The sequence below is a fragment of the Nicrophorus vespilloides genome, unplaced genomic scaffold (assembly GCF_001412225.1).
Source record: "Nicrophorus vespilloides isolate i.1.1-1 unplaced genomic scaffold, Nicve_v1.0, whole genome shotgun sequence".
Classification (NCBI taxonomy): domain Eukaryota; kingdom Metazoa; phylum Arthropoda; class Insecta; order Coleoptera; family Silphidae; genus Nicrophorus; species Nicrophorus vespilloides.
In genome coordinates, this window is record NW_017096714.1 from 1 (window position 1) to 27,711 (window position 27,711).

At 28.6% G+C, this 27,711-nt stretch overlaps 1 protein-coding gene across 1 annotated transcript; it reads left to right on the forward strand.

Moving 5' to 3' along the window:
• Nucleotides 1-1,170: 1,170 nt before the first annotated feature.
• LOC108557958 (putative uncharacterized protein DDB_G0289981) lies at nt 1,171-27,711 on the forward strand (the record flags this gene model as incomplete). Its single annotated transcript, XM_017914708.1, has 2 exons — nt 1,171-1,326; nt 27,440-27,711. Coding segments are annotated over exons 1-2 (328 nt in total), but the record flags the coding sequence as incomplete, so codon positions are not given.

Below are 27,711 nucleotides of genomic sequence, written 5' to 3' on the forward strand. Positions count from 1 at the left end.
AATAAACAAATTTGTATCTTTTATTTCAAGAATTTCTAAATTTTCAGTATTTATAGAACTAATTCTAAGTAGATTCAAACTTAAATTATGAAAAGTTATGAAATTGAATGAATAAACGAATTTATATTTTTTTTTTTCAAGAATTTCAACATTTTCAGTAATTATAGAAGTAATTCTACGTCGATTCTAAACTTAAATTATGAAAAATCATGAAATTGAATGAATAAACAAATTGTATTTTTTATTTCAAGAATTTCTAAATTTTCAGTAATTATAGAAGTAATTCTACGTCGATTCTAAACTTAAATTGTGAAAAGTTAGGAAATTGAATGAATAAACAAATTTGTATTTTTTTTTCAAGAATTTCTGCATTTTCAGTAATTATAGAAACAATTCTATGTCGATTCTAAACTTAAATTATGAAAAGTTAACAAATTGAATGAATAAACGAATTTGTATTTTTTTCAAGAATTTCTAAATTTTCAGTAATTATAGAACTAATTCTATGTCGATTATAAACTTAAATTATGAAAAGTTATGAAATTGAATGAATAAACAAATTTATATTATTTCTTTTCAAGAATTTCAACATTTTCAGTAATTATAGAACTAATTCTTCGTCGATTCTAAACTTAAATTATGAAAAGTTATGAAATTGAATGAATAAACGAATTTATATTATTTATTTTTCAAATTTTTTTACATTTTCGGTAATTATAGAACAAACTCTATGTTGATTCTAAACTTAAATTATCAAAAGTTATGAAATTTAATGTATATTCGTATTTTTTTTCTTTAAAAAATTATAAAATAGTTTTCAGGAATCAATTCAATGTGAATTATTGTATTTAAATTAATGAAATGATTCATAAATTTATTATTTTCCACAAAATGAAAAGTTATTAAACGGAATGGATATAAGTATACATGTTTCTACGAGAAGTTCAAATATTACTCAATCATTATAGAACAGTCTTCATAAATTCATGCTTATTCCCCAATAAAAGTATGTAATTGCAATTCTTTTGATTTTCAAATGTATATCTATACGATTCGTATATTAAAATAAATCTCATACACTTTTTTTTCTGCCGTCGATTTCTCTCTTATCTCGCTTCGGATTTTCAACTTCTTTCGCACAAAAGTCCCTCGACTTCACCAAAAACCACGTGCATCGACTTCAGTCTACCCTGTGACATCCCGTTGACGCGACGCGTGCATCTATCTTTACTCTCTTTCCTCATCCGGAAAACACAGTCTCCTCCACACAATGATTGACTCCAACTATTACGACATCATCAAGCAAGAGCAATGCTACTTTGATAAGTAAGTCCAAAAACCAATTTAAAAAAAAAACTGCGTACGCGTACACATTTTTGTTTTTTCTTTACACACGACGTCTTCTTTGGTTATTTCATGCGACATGCGACTTCCTTACAATTTAAATACATTATACCTATTTCTGGACCTATTAAGAAGAAGAAAAAATGGATTATACACGCTGCGTGCATAGGTGGAATTAAAAAAAAAACAGCTCGAGCAGTGCACTTTTCCCCGTCGCTGTTACATAATCAATGCGTAATGGGTTTCGTTTTATTTGGTGCGTGCTGCGAAAAATCCAATTTAATATATATATATATAAAAAATTATACAAAACTGCAGGTTTCATACGCAGTCACGTGGTGTAATTTTTTTTTGTTGTAATCCACTCTTTTCAGCGTTGGCTCGAGTCTGGAATTATTTAATTGCCCTTAGCGGCAGTAGACGGAATTATCCTTGTCTGTCTGCTTCACACAAAGGAGAGAGAGATTTGAATGTTTGTCGTTATATTTTATGAGGGGTTGGTGTGTGTTTGAGTGTAAGAGACAGAGAGAGAGAGAATCAGAGGAAACGTTGGTTTGGGAAGGACGACTAATTGAAACTGCGGTAGTAAAAATGGAATGAATAGGAGATGGAGATGAGAAAGAAGGCTTCTTCTGTGGGATTTTCGGGACGATTAAAATGAATTTATTATTATCTGCGCTCTCTGTCCGAAAGAAAGGAGACAGTTGAATGATGAAAAAAAAGTTAAATGTATATTGAAATAGATTTGTCCTATGTGTAAAACACACGCGTGTTTTGTATTTTCTATTTCTCTAATGCATTAGTTTCGCATGAGCTAACGTTCAGTGTTTAATTAAATTTAATTAACATGCGTTTTAATGAAGACACATTGTATTAAATTCTGGTATTTCCGCCGTGCATATGCAACAAGCTTTATTTGTAATTAATTAATCTTTATTGTAATTAATTTTTAATTAGTAAATATGGAACAATCATTATTTATTGATTATATTTGTTAATTAAGATGATTTCTACATTATTAATTTATGTTTACGAAATTCTAACGAAATTGATAATAATTAAAAATATTTCTACTTTTTTTTTTAGTTTTAATTATTTAAACTAATTAGAAATATTTGATTTACTTCTACATTTATTAATTTAAGTTGATGTAAATTATTTTCATGTATTGATTTAAACTATTTGAACTAATCAGATTTTTTTTTATAAAAATTAAATTAATGAACAAAAGTTAACTTTTATTTTCTCATTTTCTTATATTTATGTTTTCTTTATTTCACTTAATTACAAATCAATTTCTAATGTTGATCTATTACATTTTAAAAAGTTTAATGCTTAAATAAATTAATTACCAGAAAGTTTAAAATGATTAAAAATAAAATTAACAAAACTTTGAGAAGTTTTTTGTTTTAATTTCAAACTTTAGAAGTTGTCAAAGATGTTTCTGTATTTGTTTTGTATTTAAACAAATAATAATGTAAACTATTCGAGTTCCGTTTAATTATCTAAAGTCTGTCTCATAGAGTTAATTATATTACGTGGGTGGAAAAAGCCCGAATCAAAAGCGCTCCGTTCTGCTCAGCCGCAAATTCATTACGCAAGGATTTCACTTTCTACGGAAGGATTCCTTGCGGCTGCTGCGAGAGAGTTTTGCGGCGAAACTACAACCTCTGCAAAGAGCAGACCTTCTTCTCTTTCCCTCTCATCCTGAATCCTGCAAATTGGAGTAAGAGAGAGAGGGAGAGAGAGTCAAAGTTAATCTCGTTCGAGTGTGCTTTTGTTTTTTCCCCCTTGCCGTAATATAGTTTTATTAAAGGAAGTCGTAACGAGATTCAGGACGATATGAAGCGACGCCATAACACTACAGCTTTGCATATAATAATAATAATAGTTTTTGATCAAATTCATACGAAAAATTGATTTCGTCCTTTTTTTTATTCTTGACTTTGTTTGTCAATTTAATTATTCTGTGGTCAAAGTACGGTTCAAATTCATACCTAAAATTGATTTCGTCCTATTTTCTATTCTTGACTTTCTCAACATAATTATCCTGAGATCAAAGTATTGTTTAAATTCATGCATAAAATTGAATTCGTCCTTTTTTCTATTATTGACTTTGTTTGTTAATTTAATTATCCTGAGGTCAAAGTACTGATCAAATTTATACCTAAAATTGATTTCGTCCTTTTTTCTATTCTTGCCTTTGTTTGCCAACTTAATTATCCTGAGGTCAAAGTCAAATTCATAACTAAAATTGACTTCGTTCTTTTTTCTATTCTTGCCTTTGTTTGCCTTTATCCTGAGGTCAAAGTACGGTTTAAATCCTTGCATAAAATTGATTTCGTCCTTTTTTCTATTCTTGACTTTGTCAACTTAATTATCCTGAGGTACTGTTCAAATTCATAACTAAAATTGATTTCATCCTTTTTTCTATTCTTGACTTTGACAACTTAATTATCCTGAGGTCAAAGTACTGTTTAAATTCATGCATAAAATTGACTTCGTCTTTTTTTCTATTCTTGCCTTTGTTTTCCAACTTAATTATTCTGAGGTCAAAGAACTGTTTAAATTCATACCTAAAATTGATTTCGTCCTTTTTTCTATTCTTGACTTTGTCAACTTAATTATCCTGTGGTAAAAGTACTGTTCAAATTCATACCTAAAATTGATTTCGTCCTTTTTTCTATACTTGACTTTCTTTGTCAACTTAATTATCCTGAGGTCGAAGAACTTATTAAATTCGTACCTTAAATTGATTTCGTCCTTTTTTCTATTCTTGACTTTGTTTGTCAACTTAATTATCTTGAGGTCAAAGTACGGTTCAAATTCATACCTAAAATTGATTTCATCCTTTTTTTTTTATTCTTGACTTTGACAACTTAATTATCCTGAGGTCAAAGTACTGTTTAAATTCATGCATAAAATTGATTTTGTCTTTTTTTATTCTTAACTTTGTCACCTAAATTATCCTGAGAACAAGGTATAGTTTATATTAGTACTTAAAATTGATTTCGTCCTTTTCTTCTATTCTTGATTTTGTCAACTTAATTATCCTGAGGTCAAAGAACTTATTAAATTCGTACCTCAAATTGATTTTGTCCCTTCTTTTTATTCTTGACTTTGTCAACTTAATTATCCTGAGGTCAGGGTACGGTTCAAATGGCGTCGTAAAAATAAGGATGGACGAAAGAGTAGAGAAGTTTAGTGACCGACTACGTTATTGCAAAAAGGACGATCCATGCACGAACGAAGGATTACGAAACGTATCATGTTTATTTGTTGTGTGTCCTTTTTAGCTTGGAGCACGTAAAAAAGGATAGGACAGAAAGAGAGGAGGGAAAAAAAAGGCGGCCGAATAAAACGGTCGGCATGTAATGAACTTAATTAGCTCAGGGCAATTAAGCAGATTAGTTTTAGACAGCGACAATCATTTGTAGTCCCCGGTCTTTAGTTGAAATAATACAACGAAACAATAGGATTTAGATTGAGATTTAAATACAAAGTTGTGATTATCTAAGCGAGTGATTAATATATTTTAGTGCAAGAAAAAGCAATTAAACATTAGCACTTCCTCAATTTTATTTTTATTTGTTAGTTTAATCAATACTTTAGTTTGTAATTACGGAAAGATTATTTATTATAATTGAGATTTGAATTCATATTTGCAAATTTAATTAATCCATTTTTACAAATTCATTCAGAAGATTATCTTGATTATAAAAAAAAGTTATCGGGATTAATGAAATTGTACAGTATATTACTAATTTTCATTTTTTTGTTAATTATATTTTTTGCAATTCATAGTACATTGATCAACATTTTCATTAAATATCAAAGAAAATTAATAGCTTTGTTTAAACCAATTAAGTTTTCTAATTAGTAATTTGGAAAAATAAAATAAGTCCAAAATCTAAATTCTTTATCAGTTTATAAAAGTTAACAGTAAATTAATTGAGTTATCAAATGATGATGAAATATGATGAGATTTATTTATATAAGATTTTTCCATAATAACAGTTATTTTTTTAAAAAACTTAGAAAGTAGTCCAAACAATTATTTTATCTACTTCAAAAATATGTTTGGAAAGTTAAAATTTGGTAACTTTTACTAATTTCCAATAATAAATATATTGTTAACTTTTCCAAAATACACACATTGTCTCAATTACTTTATTTATTTTTAATATTTTTCAATCAACTTTTTCTTAAATTTGAAATTTAGTAACTTTTCTTGAATTATTATTTTTTTATTAAATATTTGTAAAATGAGCAAACATTGAGTGGGATAATTATGAAAATTGTTATTTTTTATAATAAATACAACATTTTCTTATATTCTTTATCTAATTCAAAAATATGTTGAGAACGCTCTAAAAACTTTCCATAATTATACAAATTGATGAATTATCATTTTATTGTAATTCGTTATAAAGGATATGATTAAGGTTAGCAGTATTTTGCAATTCGGAATTTATAGATCAACATTTTCATTAAATATCAAAGAAAATCAATAGATTTGATTAAAACAATTAACTTTTCTAATTAGTAATTTGGAAAAATAAAATAAAATTTGTCAATCAAATAAGTCCAATATCTAAATTCTTTATCAATTTATAAAAGTTAACAGTAAATTAATTGAGTCATCAAATGATGATGAAATATGATGAGATTTTTCCATAATAACAGTTATTTTTGAAGATACTTAGAAAGTAGTCCAAAATTTGTTAACTTTTACTAATTTCAAATAATAAATACATTTTCAACTTTTCCAAAATACACACATTTTTTCAATTACTTTATTTATTATTAATATTTTTCATTCAACTTTTTCTTTCTAAATTATATTTATAAGTAATGATTATAATATTAGTAGACAATGTTTAAAAAGTTGAAATTTGGTAACTTTTCTTGAATCATTTTTTTTATTAAATATTTGTAAAATGAGCAAACAATAATTCAGATAATTATGAAAATTGTTATTTTCAATAATAAATACAACATTCCCTTATATATTCTTTATCTAATTCAAAAATATGTTTAGAAGACTCTAAAAACTTTGTATAATTATACAAATTGATGAATTATCATTTTATTATTATTCATTATAAAAGATATAATTAAGGTTAGAAGTAGTTTGCAATTCGGAATGCATAGATCAACATTTTCATTAAATATCAAAGGAAATCAATAGTTTTGATTAAAACAATTAACTTTTCTAATTAGTAATTTGGAAAAATAAAATAAAATTTGTCAATCGAATAAGTCCAATAAATTCTTTATCAGTTTATAAAAGTTAACATTAAATTAATTGAGTCATCAAATGATGATGAAACGTGATGAGATTTATATAATATTTTTCCATAATAACAGTTATTGTCGAAGGAACTTAGAAAGTAGTCTAAAACATTATTTTATCTACTTCAAAAATATGTTAAAATTTGGTAACTTTTACTAATTTCCAATAATAAATACATTTTCAACTTTTTCAAAATAGACACATTTTTTCAAGTACATTGTATTATTATTAAAAAAAAATCAAACAACTTTATCTTCCTAAATTATATTTAAAAAATTTAGTAACTTTTTTAAATATTTGTAAAATGAGCAAACATTGAGTGGGATAATTATGAAAATTGTTATTTTCAATAATAAATACAACTTTTCCTTATATTCTTTATCTAATTCAAAAATAAGTTTTGAACACTTTGCATAATTATACAAATTGATGAATTATCATTTTATTGTTATTCATTATAAAGGATATGATTAAGGTTAAAAGTATGTTGCAATTGGGTGTGCATAGATCAACATTTCCAGCATGCACAGTACAAATATGCAGACTAATACATATACAGAACCAACACAGGTCGTCGGATATTATCGATTTTGTGTGAAAATAGTTTGATATTTGTGTTGCCGACGATGATTACACGAAGCAAACGAATTATTTGCATTCGACGTTGCGTGTGTGTCTATGTACGTATTTGTATGTGCGCCAATGATATACAGGTGCAATTTCAATTTCACGGATCAAATTTTTCTGGAATTAGCTTAGTTTTTTTAATTTTTTTTGTTTACTCATCATATTTTTTTTTAATTTCGAACATTCAAACACATTTTGGAAATATGTATTTCGGAGATGCGAAAAGCTGGAATTGGTAATTGGCAGATCAGATTACTGTCGGTATTCCCAAATATAAATGATGATGATAATAATAATGATCGTGGAGTGGCGCATCAAGTCCTGTGTGTTCGGGTTCGGATTAAAGTCGTAATTAGTTCGTTCGAATTAGCTGCAGACGACTGCTTTTCATATTGGGTTTGGATTAAGGACATTCAATTAGAGCGACGCGTCCGGCCATTTCACGTCAAGGATCGAGGATTTTTATTAAAACCCTTAAAAAATTTATTAAAATTTACAGAATTAATATATCCTATCCCAATTTTCGAGTTACTTACACTGTTTCATTAATCACCTTTTTTCAGTAACGTTATTTGCATTTTGTTTAGACAATAAGACGCAACTTAATTATGTATAAAACTCTAATTAGAATAGAATAAATTTGTCCATCTTTTCAAAACATAATTAACTTAAATTTAGAACCTTAGAATTAATAAATTTTATAAACATAATATAAATTTTTCATAATTTTTATCAAAATTTTGTCTTATTTTCAGTAATTTTATCACAATTTCTTTCACATTTTTCAAAAAATGCATCTAAAATGAAACATCAAAAAAAAAATTAAAGTAAATAAAATAAATTACGTTCATATTCTCTCATTGAGTTAATTTTCTGTTCATTAAAGTTAAGTGTTAATTAACATGAATAAGTTATCAAATTCACTTTGCCTCTAAATATGAAGTGTTTACTCGCGCAGCTATTATTATGTGCTCGAAAAGAGGGAGTAAATTTTGTGCGGCTCGTTTTTTCTCTCTTTCAGTTTGCTTTTCTCTGTCTCTGTCTGCGTCGTTTTGTTTTTGTTTTTAAAAAGCTGGCCTCGGGGCATTAATCAAACTTAGTGTTTACCAAAGCTTAATGTCAGCGCCGCTACGCCCCGACCGTAAAAAAAAACGAGAAGGGGAAAAGAGAAGGGACCTCGGCATTAAAACGTTAAATCCTTATTTGTGCATTCAAGTTTTCATAATTCATAGAGAAACAACAATCTTTGCAAATGGACCAGACAGGCAGAGAGGATTCCACAGTCTGAATATTTCAATAGACTTTTCATATTTCCAGTAAATTATTTAAAATCATTTTTGTATTAAATATACATATTTTTAATCTCTTTTAATTCTTATAATTACAGAAATAACGTGTAAAAAGATATTTAGAACATGAAGCAAAATATTGGGCGGATATATCCGCCGCTCGTTAAAAGACTGTACTCCTAGAACTACTTTTTTGGAATGTTGTTTATATATTTCCATTAAATTATTTTAAACATTTGTTTTTGTTTGTTTTTCATTAAATATACATATTTGTTAATCACTTTTAATTATTATAATAAATTATAACAGAACTAAGGTCGAAGCTTCGTCTAAAAAAAATAAGACTACTAGAGACTTAGAACTAACATGCGCCACCGCATTGGTCTTGTTTCATGTAATTTTGTATAAGAGAAATCTGGTGTGCAAAAGATAGGGCGGATATATCCGCCGCTCGTTAAAAGACTTTACTCCTAAAACTACGTTTTGGGAATTCTTTTTATATATTTCCATTATATTATTTTTAAGAATTTGCTTTTGTTTGTTTTTCATTAAATATACATATTTGTTAATCACTTTTAATTATTATAATAAATTATAAGAGAACTAAGTTCCGTCTAAAAAAATAAGACTAGTAGCGCCACGCTTAGAACTAACATTATATGACTGCGCCACCGCATTGGTCTTCTATATAATTTTGTATAAGAGAAATCTCGTGTGCAAAAGATTGGGCGGATATATCCGCCGCTCGTTGAAAGACTGTACTTCTAGAACTACGTTTTGGGAATGCTTTTTAGATATTTCTACTAAATGATTTTTAACAATTTTTTTTTTGTTTTTCATTAAATATACATATTTGTTAATCACTTTGAATTATTATAATAAATTATAACAGAACTAAGGTCGAAACTTCGTCTAAAAAAAAATAAGACTACTAGAGCCTCGCTTAGAACTAACATTCTATGACTGCGCCACTGCATTGGTCTTGCATGTAATTTTGTATAAGAGAAATCTGGTGTGCAAAAGATAGGGCGGATATATCCGCCGCTCGTTAAAAGACTGTACTCCCAGAACTACGTTTTAGGAATATTGTTTATATATTTCCACTAAATTATATTAAACATTTTTTTTGTTAAATATACATATTTGGTAATCACTTTTAATTATTATAATAAATTATAACAGAACTAAGTTCCGTCTAAAATATAAGACTAGTAGCGCCACGCTTAGAACTAACATTATATAACTGCGCCATCGCATTGGTCTTGTTTCATGTAATTTTGTATAAGAGAAATCTGGTGTGCAAAAGATATGGCGGATATATCCGCCGCTCGTTAAAATAAAACTGTACTCCTAGAACTACGTTTCAGGGATGCTGACCACCTGTTTTGTTCGCGAGAACCGACGCGTGTTTGTTTAGGTTAATACCGAACGCTGAGTTATGCAGGTTTCATAAAGTCCAGTTGAATTTCCAGTGCTTTTGAAACCCGATTTATATTATTTCCCGTGTCCATGTGGAGGGGGTCGGTCGGAACCAGCAATCCGTGGTGAAACTGGAGTAATCCAAGGGCCGTTAGTACATACATACATACAACATGCAAGCTGAAAGCTCCAATAATTACACACTTTTAATTACAGCCGGGGCCCTCACGTACACACGCGAATTTCATAATTCCGATACACCCAGAATTCCATTGAAAATTAATTAAAACCGTTCAACGTTGAAACGGCGTCCCTCTATACATGTTTTTTTTTGTTCGACTGTTTTCATCCTTTCTCCTGTATTTTCCGCGCAAGGAAAATGCACCTTCACCAATTTATGATTGTTTTCCACTCAACCGAAATTTCATACATTTTTTTATATATATATATATATTCTACAATCGCCCCAAAAAAAAATTAAATTGCGGGGTGACCGACATCCGAACGGATTTTCCTTTTTTTTTTTGTTGTTTTGGTCGGATTGGCAGCGCGATTTATTTTATTTTCCGATTATTCGATTATCAAATTTCGCAGATATTCGAATGCCATTCATTCATTGCCGCCGCCGCCGCCCCCGCATTTCGGTTTTGCGATTTTTGTTTTTTACGCTTTTCGTGTGTTGTTGTTATTTGGTTTTGGTTCGCGTTTCAATTGTAACACGTATAGATATGCATCGATGATACCAGCAATTGATTTCCAATGCCTGAAACGTGATGATTGAATTATTTCATCCATTCAATATTTACAATCCAATTGTGCATTGTAATTCAGTTATTTATTCATATTTTTTATGTGTGTTCATATCAACATCTGGTCTGCATTAAATTACATTAGTGTTCATGGATTATGCTCGTGTTTCATTTATGACTGATATAGTTCTCAAAATAGAAACTTATAGATATATGTTTAAATCAAATTGATCACATTTATAGTAAACATTCACAATATATTATATGAATGCTACAATCATGAAGATTTTGTACATTACTTTAGTTTTTACTGAAAACGTTAACTAATTTTTATTAAGTAACAATAGTACCAAAATATTCTGTTGTAATCATAAATAAAATAAAGTTATTAGAAAATTTAAATCACATTTGTCAACTTATTACAGATATATTGTAAATGTCTCATCAAAAGACATGAAATGATTGAAACTTATATAGCTTTGTCTTTAATTTGCAAATTGGATTACTAAATTCGTGTACCTATTTGTTATGTAATTATATAAAACGCGAGGACTTGAAAAAAATTACCAAAAAGTTGTCGTTTCTCAAACATTCTTTAATATTATATAACTATAATTCTATCATAATATGCACAAAACAATCCGCTTCAGCTGTAATCAAAAAGTTTTTACAATTTTGGAGTATTTCTGTAAAATTAACGTTTACAAAAAGTATTGTAATATGTTATACTAGTATATTGTATTGAAGCAAGTACATATTCCAAAGATTTAAAAATTGTCGTTTCTTAATCAGTAATTCATATAACTATAATTATAAAAAAAGATAATCATAGAGAAAATAAAGTTATTCTGTAAAATTTAAAAAAATATTTTTCATATTTGTCAACTTGTTACTGAAATATTATAAATGTCTCGAAATACGACATGAAATGTCTGAAAAGTATAGAGTTTTGTCTTTAATTTCCGCATTGGATGATCAAATTCGTATACGTATTTATTATCTAATTATATAGAACGTGAGAACTTGAAAAATCATTAATTAATATTATGTAACTATAGCTATATCAAAAAAATGCTCAAAGAAAAAACTTCAGATGTAAATCAAAATGTTTTGTGCTTTTCTGTAAAATTAACGTTTATAAAAAGTATTGCAATATGTTATACTAGTATATTGTATTGAATTGAAGCAAGTGCATATTCCAAAGATTTCAAAATTGTCGTTTCTTAGTCAGTAATTCATTTTATATAACTATAACTGAAATAATGTAAATGTATCGAAAAGCGACATGAAATGACTGAAAAGTATAGAGTTTTGTCTTTAATTTCCGTATTGGATGACCAAATTCGTATACGTATTTATTATGTAATTATATAAAACGTGAGAACTTGAAAAATCATTAATTAATATTATGTAACTATACTTATATCAAAAAGAAATGCTCAAAGAAAAAGCTTCAGATGTAAATAAAAAAGTTTCGAGTTTTTCTGTAAAATTAACGTTTACAATATGTTATACTAGTATATTGTATGGAATTGAAGCAAGTACATATTCGAAAGATTTTCACCTTGGTTTTGGCGGTTGCCCTTTGTAGCATATTAGGGTGAATCGATTTTCAAATTTCACGGCGGCTTGAGCTGTTTAATCAGCACATGAGGGGGTGCAGAGTGAGGTGATGCTGCACAATTTCTCAGCCGACGTGTACACACCGCCGCCCCCTCACCACCCTTCGTGTTGTGCAGAAAAGTTTTTTTTTGTTTGGAAGGGGCCGATGAAAAATGGCCGGGCGATTTGCAATTCCGCGCACGAACAACGAAATAATTATCACTGGGGAGGAGGAGGCGAGAATCCCTGATAGATCAGGGGGTGGAGAACCCATTTACACCCTCGCCCTTCATCCTAACCATTCCTTCAGAAGGGGAGATGGTTTCTCGCACTATTATAAATAATAATAAGAGCAATACATGCTCGATTTCTTTGTAATTCCATTATCACTTTATTGGGTGTGAAAATGGATTTTTTTCTTTTGGATGTGGGTTGGATGAGCTCTGCTGTGCTCTTCCGGTTAATTTGGAGAGGGCTGCTGCATCGATTCGTTGACTTTGAAAGCCACGGCGCGGCCGCTTCAAAACCTTGGTTTAAAGGCTCCGTTTTGTTTGACTTTGCGCCGCCTCCGGGCTAAAAAAAAAATAAACACGGAAATAAAACTCACCCCGTGGCAGTTTTATTTTGTTTGTCTTGTTTTTTTTTTGCAACGTTACTTTTCCTCTCGTTCTTTCTAAAAAATCTCGCACCAAATCTATTTTCTCGAAACACTTTAAACGTGTCACCACGTCTTCAGATACGCAATTTGTGCTTCCTTTCAACATCCTTAATTTCGTTATTCTCAATTGGTCTGATTGGTCTATATTTAAATTCACTATATTTTAACACATAAATACTGAAAGTCTCTCATTTTTATACAGTTTCAATACATAAAAATATCAAAATTATGATACATAACAATATAACTCATAGTATTTGAAAAAATATTGCTAATTTTTGAAAGTTTATTACTAGAAAACAAAAAACCACACAAACTTGGTTTTAGGCTCATTGGAAAGCTCACAATGTTTTCTTTGATACAAATTTATAATGAAATCATTAGCTTTTGTGATTATTTAGTAATTAAATAAAATGCAAGGAGGTAAAATGAAATAGAAAAATTGCAATATATTGGACATTAACTAATAGATGTGCATTTGTAATTTTACCATGAAATAAATATAAAAAAAAATATATACAAGTAAAATTTAATAAATCAATCTTATTAATTGGTACAAAATTTAATAAAAAATCTTGATTTTTTTTAAGTAATTGAAAAAATATTGCTAATTTTTGGAAGTTTATTACTAGAAAACAAAAAACCGCAGAAACTTGGTTTTAGGCTCATTGGTAAGCTCATAATGTTTTCTTTGATATAAATTTATAATGAAATCATTATCTTTTGTGATTATTCAGTAATTAAATAAAAAGCGAAGAGGTAAAAAAAATATAGAAAAATTGCTGTATATTGGACATTAAGTAATAGACGTGCAATTCGCATTTGTAATTTTGTCATGAAATAAATATAAAAAAAATATATACAAGTAAAATTTAATAAATGAATCTTAATAATTAGTACAACATTTAACAAAAAAATCTTGATTTTTTTTTAAGTAATTGAAAAAATATTGCTATTTTTTGGAAGTTTATTACTAGGAAACAAGAAATCGCAAAAACTTGGTTTTAGGCTCATTTGAAAGCTCATAATGTTTTCTTTGATACAAATTTATAACGAAATCATTAGCTTTTGTGATTATTCAGTAATTAAATAAAAAGCGAAGAGGTAAAATAAAATAGAAAAATTGGCGTATCTTGGATATTAACTAATAGATGTGCAATACGCATTTGCAATTTTGTCATGAAATAAATAGAAAAAAATATATACAAGAAAAATTTAATAAATCAACCTTATTAAAATTAGTACAACATTTAAAAAAAATCGTGATTTTTTAAGTAATTGAAAAAAATATTGCTAATTTTTTAAAGTTTATTACTAGAAAACAAGAAACTGTACAAACCTGGTTTTAGGCTCATTGGAAAGCTCACAATGTTTTCTTTGATATAAATTTATAATGAAATCATTAGCTTTTGTGATTATTCAGTAATTAAATAAAAAACGAAGAGGTAAAATAAAATGGAAAAATTGCAGTATCTTGGACATTAACTAATAGATGTGCAATACACATTTGTAATTTTATCATGAAATAAATTTAAAAAATATATATACAAGTAAAATTTAATAAATCTTATTAGTACAAAATATTTTTGAGAAATTAAATAATTGATACAACTAAAATTTGATAATTTATTAAAAGGAATCAGGAAATTTCACTAACTTGACAGTAAGATCATTGGAAAGCTCTCATTTTATCTTTAATAACTAATATAGTTATCCAGTATTTAAACAAACTGTAAAGAAATGAAGTAAGTACAAAGTTCGACAATAATTTTGCGTCTTTGTAATTTTTAAGTGTAACTTGTTATGTTCTACACTAAATAATAAACCTATATATATAATGATATATTTTTGAAATAGTTTTACCTGATGTTTGGAAAGTCATAAACTAAATCAAAGTGAAATTTACTGGGTGTCCTGCTTTAGAGTAGCAATAAAAGTTATGAAAATAGAGAGTCGTTTCTTCACTACAATATTACCTAGTTATTATGTTATGTTAAGACGTGTGAGTGGCGATAATTTGCTAAGACATACAACTCGCAGAATAAAGTCCATCAATTTGGACGTGTAACGTCGAAAAGCGGGGCCGGATTTATAGTCGAATTAAAGCCGTCGAAAAGTGTACCGAAAATATGTTTACATTTCTTTTGTGTATAAATATATCGCATGTATACAAATAGACGCGCCTCATCCACCTACCTTCTCCTCCTCCACCTCCATCAACTCATTCCTATTCCTCCACGTTCTGGCCGACGTCCAGAAAACCGGAAATTAAACCGACGACTTACACGATTATAAACAATATTAACGAATTACAAACATCAATGCGAAGCATTAGGGTTGTTAACGACTCAATTTCGAGGAACATCACTTAGGACATTACACTTTTGTTGTCTTCTGTACAGGTGTTCTCTGAAATTACAATATTAAGTATAATTTGTATTGTCAGTAAAATTTGTAATATAATATTAAATTTTATTATACTAATTTATCATTATATAAATTTAAATTTAGTTCAGGATCAAATATTAAGATTATTCGAGATTTTATGGATTTGGCAATACGAAAAAAGTTGATTTTGTTTTTGAATGCAAAAAAAATAATTCAGGACGTGCAAATTAAGGTATAAACATTCTCCCTTGAGATTTTGCATAATTCCACGCACTTTGCTCTATTTTTCGCGAGTTTGTAAGTAAATAAAAGTGTGCTCCCTTTCATCTGGTGGAAGGACACGAACATAAGATGAGCGTCGGTAGTAAGAGGAAAAGGGTCCTTGGAATAAAATAAAATCCGTCTCCCGTTTATTATTCATACAAAAGTAATGCGCCTGAGGCGGTATTCTTCTGCAAAACTCTTATATAATATATTTTTTTGTTCTTTGCGTACGTCGAAAGGAAGGTGAGGCTCTTAATAAAATCGTTATAAATGCGGTCGCATCACATCATCATTTTTTTTCATTATTACTTTATCTATATATATTTTATTAAGGGCGCGTGCGGAAATTATTCTCGTTCTTGAAAAGAATGAGCGAAGAAGGCGTAAATTTAAATAATTGAAAGTGTATATTGAATAATGGAAATCCGAGTGTGATATCCTCTTGGGGATTTACCGAGGACGGGGATTCTCGACTGCAAATAAATATACTGTTTTTTTTTTCTATTTTGGGGTGGTTGGAAAAAGCAATAACTGGTGGATGTTTTACTGTGAGAATGTGTTTTAACTAATCTAATCATTGGGAGCGGCAAAGCGGGGCCAACTTTTTTAATTCGGAATACCGTAGAAAGTTTAACAGGTAACAAAAGATTAGCCATCCCCCTTGGCGCCCGAGTTTTATGAACTCCGACGGTTAATTAGATGGGATTTATTTTCTTGCTCAGTTGGAGTTTTCCGATTTTCTTCTTTTTTGCTACTAGTTTCGGTCTTCGCTTCGGTATTAGATAGACCCTAAGTTGTATTGATGGGGTGTAAATGTTATATAACAGTTATTCAGACTATCAAAAGAAAATAGGTTATTTCTTTCTTAAATGTTGATAGTTTTTTCCATCATCAATTTGGATCATACGCATTTCATTGCAAGAATAGTCAATTTTTTTTAATGGTAAAAATATTAAAAATGTTAAATTTGGAGCGTTTTTCATCTTCAATTTAATTTATAAAAATATTTCAAACAAAATGCATTTTACATAATAGTTATTCAGTAGTTTACATCTAAAATTATGGAATTTCTGTACGAATTGTTCAATTTTGCACATGTAAAAGTATTTCAAAATAAAAATTAATCAAAACTTTAATTTCAACTTAACTTTAAATTCAAATTAAATAAATGAAATTTCATTACAACATCAAGGCAAATGCATTAAATAGTGTAAATAATGGTGCATAAAGATTATAAAATAGTTATTGTTTGCTTTATATATAAAATTATTGAATTTTCTACATGTAAAAGTATTAAAAATGAATCTAAAATTTTAAATTCATATTAAATAAAAGAAATTTCATCAACAAATACATTTAACCATTCACTAATTACATCAATTTAATGAAACAAAACTATCTTTAAATAAATACTTTATGATTTGTGATTCATCATAAATTTAAATATCTAAAATGTGGTATTTTTTTAAATAGTTTTATATAATTATAAATATTGTATTGAAATGTTGCATTTTCAGTTGATAATTTCATTTCTAATTATGTTTCATAATCATCTATAATACTAATTAAGAACAAACTGAAATATTTTGAAATTGGTATAGTAGGCAACCAAACTAACAACAAAGTTTTCAGTAAAACTAAAGTTTACTTTAACCTAAAATAAAGGAAGTATTCATTGCCACAGCCAAGTACTGAAAAGTTGTAATTGATTCAAACCAAGCTCAAAGGTATTTTGAAGTTACGTAATTTCTTCTAATTGTTAAAAATAAAGAGATTTAACTGTGTCAGTATGAGGTAATATAAAATTTTAATAACTATTTTTTTTTGTAAGATTTTCAGTGAAAATTCATTAATTATTGGTTTTAATAAACATTTCTCGAAATAATGGAAGTATTTTTGATAACTTTTAATTAGTAATTAGTATTTGATTAAAAACAAGTAGTTTTTCAGTATATAATTACTTTGTATATAAATTATACTTTGCGTAAATGTGGATAGGTCTTTTGGTGATGTGTGAAGACAACTGTAACTTATTTAGGTGAGCAATTAAAAGAGCTGTAAATCATTGTTTTCAACTAGATACGCCTTTTACTCTCTCATCCGAGCATCATAATATGCAAGGTGAAAGTTGAACATGTGCCATACCGTATTATTTCCCTTGCATAATAATTTCGGGGATGAATGTGTAAGGAGATATATGTGTTTGTGTGGGAGCGCGTGTGCGCTTCTGTTGTTTTCTTGGAACCATCTGAGCGTAATGCTGTGCTGAAGAACAGACATTTGATTTATGCCGCGGGGAATTTAATTAAGTTTAAGTTTAGGCCCGAGTCGTAATTTTCCTTTGGAAATGTTTATGCCAATAAAGACGGTTATGCGTTACAATTCGAGAATGCGACGAGCATTAACTTAATACCTCTACGGGTAAGTACACACGCTTCCCTGCAAGAGACATAATACAATTTTACTGTCAGATTTTCGCAATTATAGTGGCGGGAATTGTCTGTCCCGTTTTTGGAGCGAACTGTATGACAATTACCATACACGGCTTACTACAATTTACAGAGCAATTCCGAAGACTATTCATTGATCCACTTGTTACCGTTTCAAGAAGCTTCCTTGATGAATCTTTGATAGTTTTAATACAAAATCCATTACTATACTGTATATAATTTCAATACAAAATGAAATATTCTAATTACATAATGTTACGTGATAGTTTTTAGTTGTACTGTACAAGATCTATTCTATATGTAGTTGTATAATTTCAATACCAAATGAAATTTTCTAATTTCATAATGTTAGAATAAAAAACAAAATGATTACTTGATACTTTCAATTGTATTTTTCAAAATCTATATGTACTATATGTACTTGTACAATTTCAATACCAAATGAAATATTCTAATTACATAATGTTAGATTGAAAAATAATATGATTACTTGATAATTTTAGTTGTACTGTACAGAATCTGTAAAATGTTAAAATATTATTAAAAAAAAGTTAATATTTGACGTAACTAATTTTATAGTTTTTAATTGATTATATGAATTATAGATGGCGTCACTTTGACAGCTATATTTTATAATAAACATACCACTACGGTCAATTTCAAACTTTTGTACAATTTTCGGATATTAGTGTATTATTAATTCAAATTATATAAAAAAATAATTTGAATCACCATTTTATGGAAGATGTTGATTTACTAATTCATTATGTAAGTTGAATTTAAACAAAAACATTAACTTTTTAAGGACCGGTCATTCTGACCAGTCACGGTGTGAATAGTTATATTTTTATTTAAAAAAAACTATACTTAATAACTAGAATTCGTGGAATATAATCTATACTATATCTCCACTTCTTCGTCAGCATACAGGAACTGTATCACTCTGCGATGCTGATTGTCTTTACCTCCTGTCTGACACTCCCCTTAGATCATGTTAATGCTGGCCTTCACTGCCACTATCCTCGTAGGCCCTCTTCAGCTTCCACCAAATGAAATATTCTAATTACATAATGTCCCAATTTTGCCTCCACCTTATGCTTTCTTTCAACCCAATCGCAGCAACTAAAAAGCGTGTGCTCAGGACTCACAGTACCAGCATCTTTCGTCTTCCTTCTTTGACTGTACAAGATTTATACTATATATACTTGTATAATTTCAATACCAAATGGAATATTCTAAAGATTGAAAAAATGAAATGATTACTATAAATTAAATACGTCTGCATATGAAGATAGGTGTTGTTTTTAACGGTATGTTGAAAACGATAAATTTAGTGTGTAGTAGTTAGGAACAGGAAAGCATTAATATGATGAACGCGTGTGAAACATACACGAACTTTTTTGCAACATATTTCTTCGTGATTTGTGATTCATCATGCCAACTGAATATAATGGCCCGGAGATATCATCCATCCGAGTGAAGCCACTTGACGTCATAAATTTCATTTAGCAGTCGCGTTGGATGATGATGATGATGATTTTGATAACAATAATTGTGGAGTTCGCGATTGATGGGATAAAAGTACTAAACTTGTTCTCTGTCACTACATCCACTGCCGCAACTCAATACAAATATTGCAGGAATGAAACGAAAATATAAAATCATCATCACCAAAGTCCGTTAATCCAGCTGTATGGAAAAATGTGTGGTTGAAAAAATGTAATCCAATTTGGACACCGCGGTGAGCCATAAAAATTGTCATTGTACATGGATTAGTCAATATCATATTCAATACTTTATTAAACTTACAGTTAAAGGAATAGTTAATAATAAAGTAAACTAAATAATTGTAGTTTCCTATTTGATTTTGTTTAAAGTAGATGGCGCCACTATTTTTTTAAGAAGTTGTCAAAAATTAATATTAAAACTATTCGCATTTTTAGTCAATTTTAACTTAATTGTAATAATTGAAAATTTCGACTTTTATTGCTGTAATTTGTGAAAGTAATTTTTTTGAAATTGTGTTATTAATAAATATTTACACAAAATATTACTAAAAAAATTTAATATTTGACGTAATTAATTTTATAGTTTTTAATTGATTATATGAATTATAGATGGCGTCACTTAAGTCACTTTGACAGCTATATTTTATAATTTCAAACTTTTGTACAGTTTTCGGATATTTGTGTATTATTAATTGAAATTATATAAAAAAAATAATTTGAATCATTATTTTATGGAAGATGTTGATTTACTAATTCATTATGTAAGTTGAATTTAAACAAAAACATTAACTTTTTAAGGATTGGTCATTCTGACCTGGCACGGTGTGAATAGTTATATTTTTATTTAAAAAAAAAACTATACTTAATAACTAGAATTCATGGAATATAATTCCATTATTATATTTAGAAGTTAATACATTTGTATCTATTTCTATTATTTTTTCTTCTGATTAATTGATGTACAATAAATAAAATTGTTTTTGTGTTATATAAAAAGGAATGCATTATCTCGGTGATTTTCGGTAAATATCATCATAAAGTAAGTCGAGAATTTCAAGAGTTCCATTAAATAAATTCGAATCTGGCCTCCCATTAAATAAATTCTTGAGAAAATAGGATGACAATATTCGCCGTCGCCGCTGTCGCCTTGAGAGAGAGAATAAAAAAAAAGTGTTGCTCCATTCTGAAATGCCGGCAAGTCTTCGGGTATTTAATTTTAGCCGCACCTCTGCTCTGTGTTGTTAACAAAATAAAATAATGCACGCTATTTGTTCTGGCAGATCGCATAGGCGGTCATGCCAAAAGCAAACTTGATAAATAAATTGAATCTTCTTCTTCTTAATTGAATAAATTTTCATTAAGTGTTCATAATTAATATATAATGTTTAAAAACATAAATAGAAAAATTGGGAAATAGATTTTTGTCTACTTCTTTTGAAATTAGTTAAAACAGAAGGAATTTTCTTAACTGATTAAGTTTTTCTAAATAATTGAAATATTTAATTTTTTTTTTTAAAGAATTTTATAAATGAATTTAATCCTTTTCCTAAATTAGTTGAAATATTTAATATTCTTTAATGAATTGAAAACTTTTATATTATTATTTTTAATTTTCTGATTTAATTTTTAAATAAATTAAAAACTTTTTACTTCTTCCTCTTGTTTCATTGCATTGAAATATTTAATATTATTTAAACAGAAAATTAATGTAGAAATTATTATTTTTCTTTATTCATTCTCTGGAATTATTAAAGCATTATTTAATTTTACGTATATTCAAAAGTAATTGAAATATTTAATATTGTTTTCAAACATAATCACAAAATTGAAAATTACTTATTTTAATAGTAAACATCCAATATAGAAAAGATATTGTACGCCCATTTCCTATGTCAAGGATAGGGCTGATATATCCGCCCCTCGTCCTTAAATACAAAAAATACATCCTCCATATTTTTTTCCCTACTTAATCAATTTAAAACAATTTCGAATTATGTTTATTGCCTTTTTTAATTTATATAATTATAATTGCTAGAATCAAACATGTTTAATTAATAATAAACTATTGTATATTGTTAATTTAATTAATCAACATACTTGAAAATCAATATTTCCTCTCAAATTAGTTAATTATAAGTAAATTTCCTCAACTATTCACAATTAATTAAAAAAAATAATTTAAAACGTGAAAGAAAAATTTATAATAGTTGAAACATTTTTCAGTAATTTTAAACGAAACTCGACGATACGTTCCCTTTTTTACTTTTTCTGTTGCTTTAAATTTTATTTCCGCCGAATTCATTATGCGTCCGCCTTCCTTTTATTTCAACTTTTTTCGTAACTCCGTTACGTTTCCGTTCTCTCCTCGTTCGTTCCCTATTTTTTTTTCTTTATTCTCTTCCTTCTTCAAAGTCCTAACGTGCTGCTGCCGGTAATTGTATTCCTGTTTCATTTCTGGAAACAATATTTATCATACAATGCACAAGGAAACCTCCTTTTCGTTTTTAATAACCTGAAGTTATTGCACATAAAAGATATTTTACTTAAATTTTATAATCTACAAATAAATATTCTTGCAGTTTAGAAACTACAAAAAAACGTAAAACATTTGATTTACTTAATAAGAATTCACTAGTATTGTAACTTGTATATTTCCATTAGATTGTTGTGAAAAATTACATCCTTTTTTGTAAATTTAGTTATGAAAGTTATAGGTTCTCTTTATTTCGTATTGAGTTTTTTTTGTAAGTGTATTTATTATTTTATATTATGTTTCGGGCTTCAAAAAGAAAATCCTTTAATAATAAAGTTATCCTGACCGGCTAAGAAGTAGCGGTAAAGGAAAAATAAGGCTACGAAAAAAATACTGTAGTTGTAGAAGAAAACTGTGGCTTATGTTTACATTTGCTCTCACATATTGGGGATTTACTCGAGGCAGATGTGTGTAGATTATTTGTAGATTAACTTGTGCGTGTCTGTCTATTTGAATTAACGAGGGATAATAACGTTATTAGCCGGCCAACTGGGTCTCCCCAATCCTCTCTCTCTCTTTCTCTCTTCTCATCCCCCCAATCCCATACGTTCTATCTCGCTCACACTCACTGCCTCTATACAGACGGATATATCTCTTCAACCACCGCACACCCATCGCTCCCGCTTTGCAGGACGAGCGCAGGATTTGAGCCGCGAATCCTTTGCGCTCGCAAATAAAATGAATAAAATAGTTTCAGATATGGCCCAGGAAATGGGTCAACCGTTGTTATTTTTCAGCGCATTTTCAGCTCTTATCGCTGAAACATCACGATTTCAAATGGGAAATATAATTACAGTCTTGAATTTCAAATCAATTTTATATAAATTGTACGTATTTGTATGCAAAGTTAATCAAAAATAATTAAATAATCGTGAAAATCTGCAGTAATCATAATTAGGGGTTAATGTGGTATAATTTAAGCGTACGTAAAAGTAATTAGTTGTGTGATAATGAGTTCTATTTTAATTGCTAATTGAATATTTAGCGAATACGCCCGGAGCATCCACCACAAATTGTTTTAATTATTTAATTAACATCGTTTAAGCAAATCTCTATACTTATTTATTAACTTTATTTTGTTAAATTTTGTGTTTATATAATGAAAGAATCAAACTTCACCTTTTTTATTATTTAGTTACATTGATATATAATTATTATAGTAAGATTTCAATATATAAATAAATATTTTATCATCTTTTTCCATGTGTAAAGGATATGGCGTATATATCCGCCACTCGTCCGCGAGTAGTTGAATATTAAAAACACGAGCATTCACCACAAATTTCTCTAATTTATGAATCTAAAACATATTGTAATCATGTTAATTGTGATTGGAAGAATGAAAGATGTTTAATTAATTATTAACAATATTGTTATCCGGTATATCCACACCATATTGTTGTGGATCATGCATGAAATTACGGATCGTGGATGGATAGAACACAATGGCGTTTAAGTTCATCGAATCGATGCCATTTCGCAAATTAAAATTGTTAAATTTTGTGTTTATATAATGACGAAGAAAGAATCAAACTTCACTTTTATTTATTATTTAGTTACATTGATACATAATTATTATAGTAAGATTTCAATATATAAATAAATATTTTCTCATCTTTTTCCATGTGTAAAGGATAGGGCGAATATATCCGTCACTCGTCCGCGAGTGGTTTATGAATTTAAAACATATTGTAATCATGTTAATTGTGATTGGAAGAACGAAACATGTTTAATTAATTATAAACAATATTTTGTATAATTATTATAGCAAAATTTCAATATATAAATAAATATATTATCATCTTTTTTCATGTGTAAAGTATAGGGCGAATATATCCGCCACTCGTCCGTTAGTGGTTGAATATTAAAAACACGAGCACAAATTTCTCTAATTTATTAATTTCAAACATATTGTAATTATGTTAATTGTGATTGGAAGAACGAAACATGTTTAATTAATTATAAACAATATTGTTATCCGGTGTATCCACACCATATTGTTGTGGATCATGCATGAAATTACGGATCGTGGATGGATAGAACACAATGGCGTTTAAGTTCATCGAATCGATGCCATTTCGCAAATTGAATTCGAATCGAAAGCGAATTAATCCCTTGCGCGAATTCGCAATAATGGCAATAAAATATTTACTGCGATACTCGCAGAAATTGCAAATATATAATAAATAAATCGAATTCTCGCTCGTTGTACCCAAACCATAAAAAGACCCATCGTCGATTCCACTTATGCTTTGTTAAATTTATCATCTGCGTTTATTTTTATAGCTGAAAACCGAGTGAACATTTTTCAACCATAATAATTGAAATATGTCGAGTGGAAAATTTTAATTTATTATTTCTGTAGTTTATTTTAACAATTCCGGAACTGTTTCGTAAGTAGGCGAGCTTATGTAATTAATTTTGGGGGGTGGTTTGTGCAGTCGAAGTGTCCGTGTCTATTAGGGAAGTTGCTAGGGGTTTGGGATGACGGTCAGTGCGGGCGGAAGGGCGCGCGCGAGCGGCAAAGTTTAAGCGGATTAACGGCTGCGCCGGGCGCCTAATTAAAGGAGCGGCGTCCCCTTCGGAATGAGTAAATAATTGAAGACCTATCTTTTACTATTTCCACTCGTTATTCCTCTCTCTATCTCTCTCTATCTCTCTCTATGTTTCTTTTGTCGACCTCTTTGTACCAACTTAAACTTAACGTCATTTAAGTTCAGTTACAGATCCGATTATTTCCTCCCAGTTTCATTTGTCCAATTTAGACACAATTCTCAATTTATTTTCGTTATTACTGAATAAATTTCATTATATGAATTATTTACAGAATTAAATTAAAAATTTACAAAATTAAGTAAATTTCTCTACTTCAGAGATCAAAATTTGTTAATTAAATAATTGGAGAAAATCTTTCGGCATTTATAAATTGTCTAGGTTTTGGGTGAATAATTCGTTGAGAAGTAATTAGACTGAGTTGATTTATGGATGGGATTTTCCGGGTGGAAATGTCGCGAAACATCTTCTCCAAGAGTACGTGTAAATTTTGAATAATATTTCTGCCATCTTTCAACCGACGTGTGTGTGTGTCTTGAGCGAAGGACGCGAAGGGATGAAAATGCACGAGCGTGTGTCTAAGCCGTCCCCAGGACGAGTCTTCCTTCTTCGGAGGACGTCGTCTGGAAATATATGTGAGACCCGTCACATCTAAATCGCTTGTCGGGACGACTGAAAAAACGGCACGCAAAATCCATTTTCTTTATTTATTTTTTTTTTGCGTATGTGATTTTCGTCCTTTTACCCTTATTATCATAGCACGCAGATAAATTCTGAAAAAAAAAATGTTGAAGAGAAACAAAGCTCTCTATTAAATCTAAAAATTTAAACTTAACATCGTTTAAGCAAATCACTATACTTATTTATTAACTTTATTTTGTTAAATTTTGTGTTTATGTAATGACGAAGAAAGAAACAAACTTCAATTTTCTTTTATTATTTAGATACATTTATAGATAATTATTATAGTAAGATTTCAATATATAAATAAATATTTTATCATCTTTTTTCATGTGTAAAGAATAGGGCGTATATATCCGCCACTCGTCCGCGAGTGGTTGAATATAAAATTTCTCTAATTTATGAATTTAAAACATATTGTAATTATGTTAATTGTGATTGGAAGAATGAAACATGTTTAATTAATTATAAACAATATTGTTATTCATTTTTTTACGTAAGCGATTTTCGTCCTTTTACCCTTATTATCATAGCACGCAGATAAATTCTGAAAAAAAAAATGTTGAAGAGAACCAAAGCTCTCTACTAAATCTAAAACTTTAAACTTAAGCAAATCACTATACTTATTTATTAACTTTATTTTGTTAAATTTTGTGTTTATATAATGACGAAGAAAGAATCAAACTTCAATTTTATTTTATTATTTAGCTACATTGACACATAATTATTATAGTAAGATTTCAATATATAAATAAATATTTTATCATCTTTTTCCATGTGTAAAGGATAGGGCGTATATATCCGCCACTCGTCCGCGAGTGGTTGAATATAAAATTTCTCTAATTTATGTAAAACATATTGTAATCATGTTAATTGTGATTGGAAGAAAGAAACATGTTTAATTAATTATAAACAATATTGTTATCCATTTTTTTTTACATAAGTGATTTTCTCCTTTTACCCTTATTATCATAGCACGCAGATAAATTCTGAAAAAAAAAATGTTGAAGAGAACCAAAGCTCTCTACTAAATCTAAAACTTTAAACTTAAGCAAATCACTATACTTATTTATTAACTTTATTTTGTTAAATTTTGTGTTTATATAATGACGAAGAAAGAATCAAACTTCAATTTTCTTTTATTATTTAGCTACATTGATACATAGTTATTATAGTAATATTTCAATATATAAATAAATATTTTATCATCTTTTTCCATCTGTAAAGGATAGGGCGTATATATCCGCCACTCGTTCGCGAGTGGTTGAATAATTTAATTTATGAATTTAAAACATATTGTAATCATGTTAATTGTGATTGGAAGAATGAAACATGTTTAATTAATTATAAACAATATTGTTATCCATTTTTTTTACATAAGTGATTTTCTCCTTTTACCCTTATTATCATAGCACGCAGATAAATTCTGAAAAAAAAAATGTTGAAGAGAACCAAAGCTCTACTAAATCTAAAACTTTAAACTTAACATCGTTTAAGCAAATCACTATACTTGTTTATTAACTTTATTTTGTTAAATTTTGTGTTTATATAATGACGAAGAAAGAAACAAACTTCAATTTTCTTTTATTATTTAGCTACATTTATAGATAATTATTATAGTAAGATTTCAATATATAAATAAATATTTTATAATATTTTTCCATGTGTAAAGGATAGGGCATATATATCCGCCACTCGTTCGCGAGTGGTTGAATAATTTAATTTATGAATTTAAAACATATTGTAATCATGTTATTTGTGATTGGAAGAATGAAGCATGTTTAATTAATTATAAACAATATTGTTAGCACGCAGATAAATTGAAAAATGAAAAAAAAAATATTGAAGAGAACCAAACCTCTGTACTAAATCTAAAACTTTAAACTTAAACATTTTGGCCCGTATTTGTGAAAACTGTCGACTTTTTGTATAAATTAGGTTAAAAAATGAATGCATAATCATAAATGTCATAATTCCTATCGAATAATGAAGATTAAGGCAGATTAAGAATTTAGTTTTGTTCCATTGATGTATGTTATATGAATTATGCTAATTAGAATGTTCTTGTTTTGTTCTAGCAGCTTGGGAATGACCAACAACAATAACAACAATACGACGAACAGCAACATCAACAACAATAACAATAATAACAATAACAACAACAGCCTGCAGGCTGTGAGCGGGAATGTACAGGAGGAACAGGAGCAGCCGGATCCTGACAACATTAAGATGTTCGTGGGTCAGGTGCCAAAGTCGATGGACGAGAACGACCTGAAGAGGATGTTTGAAGAGTACGGACGGGTGCACTCGATAAACGTCCTTCGGGACAAGAACTCCGGCGTCAGTAAAG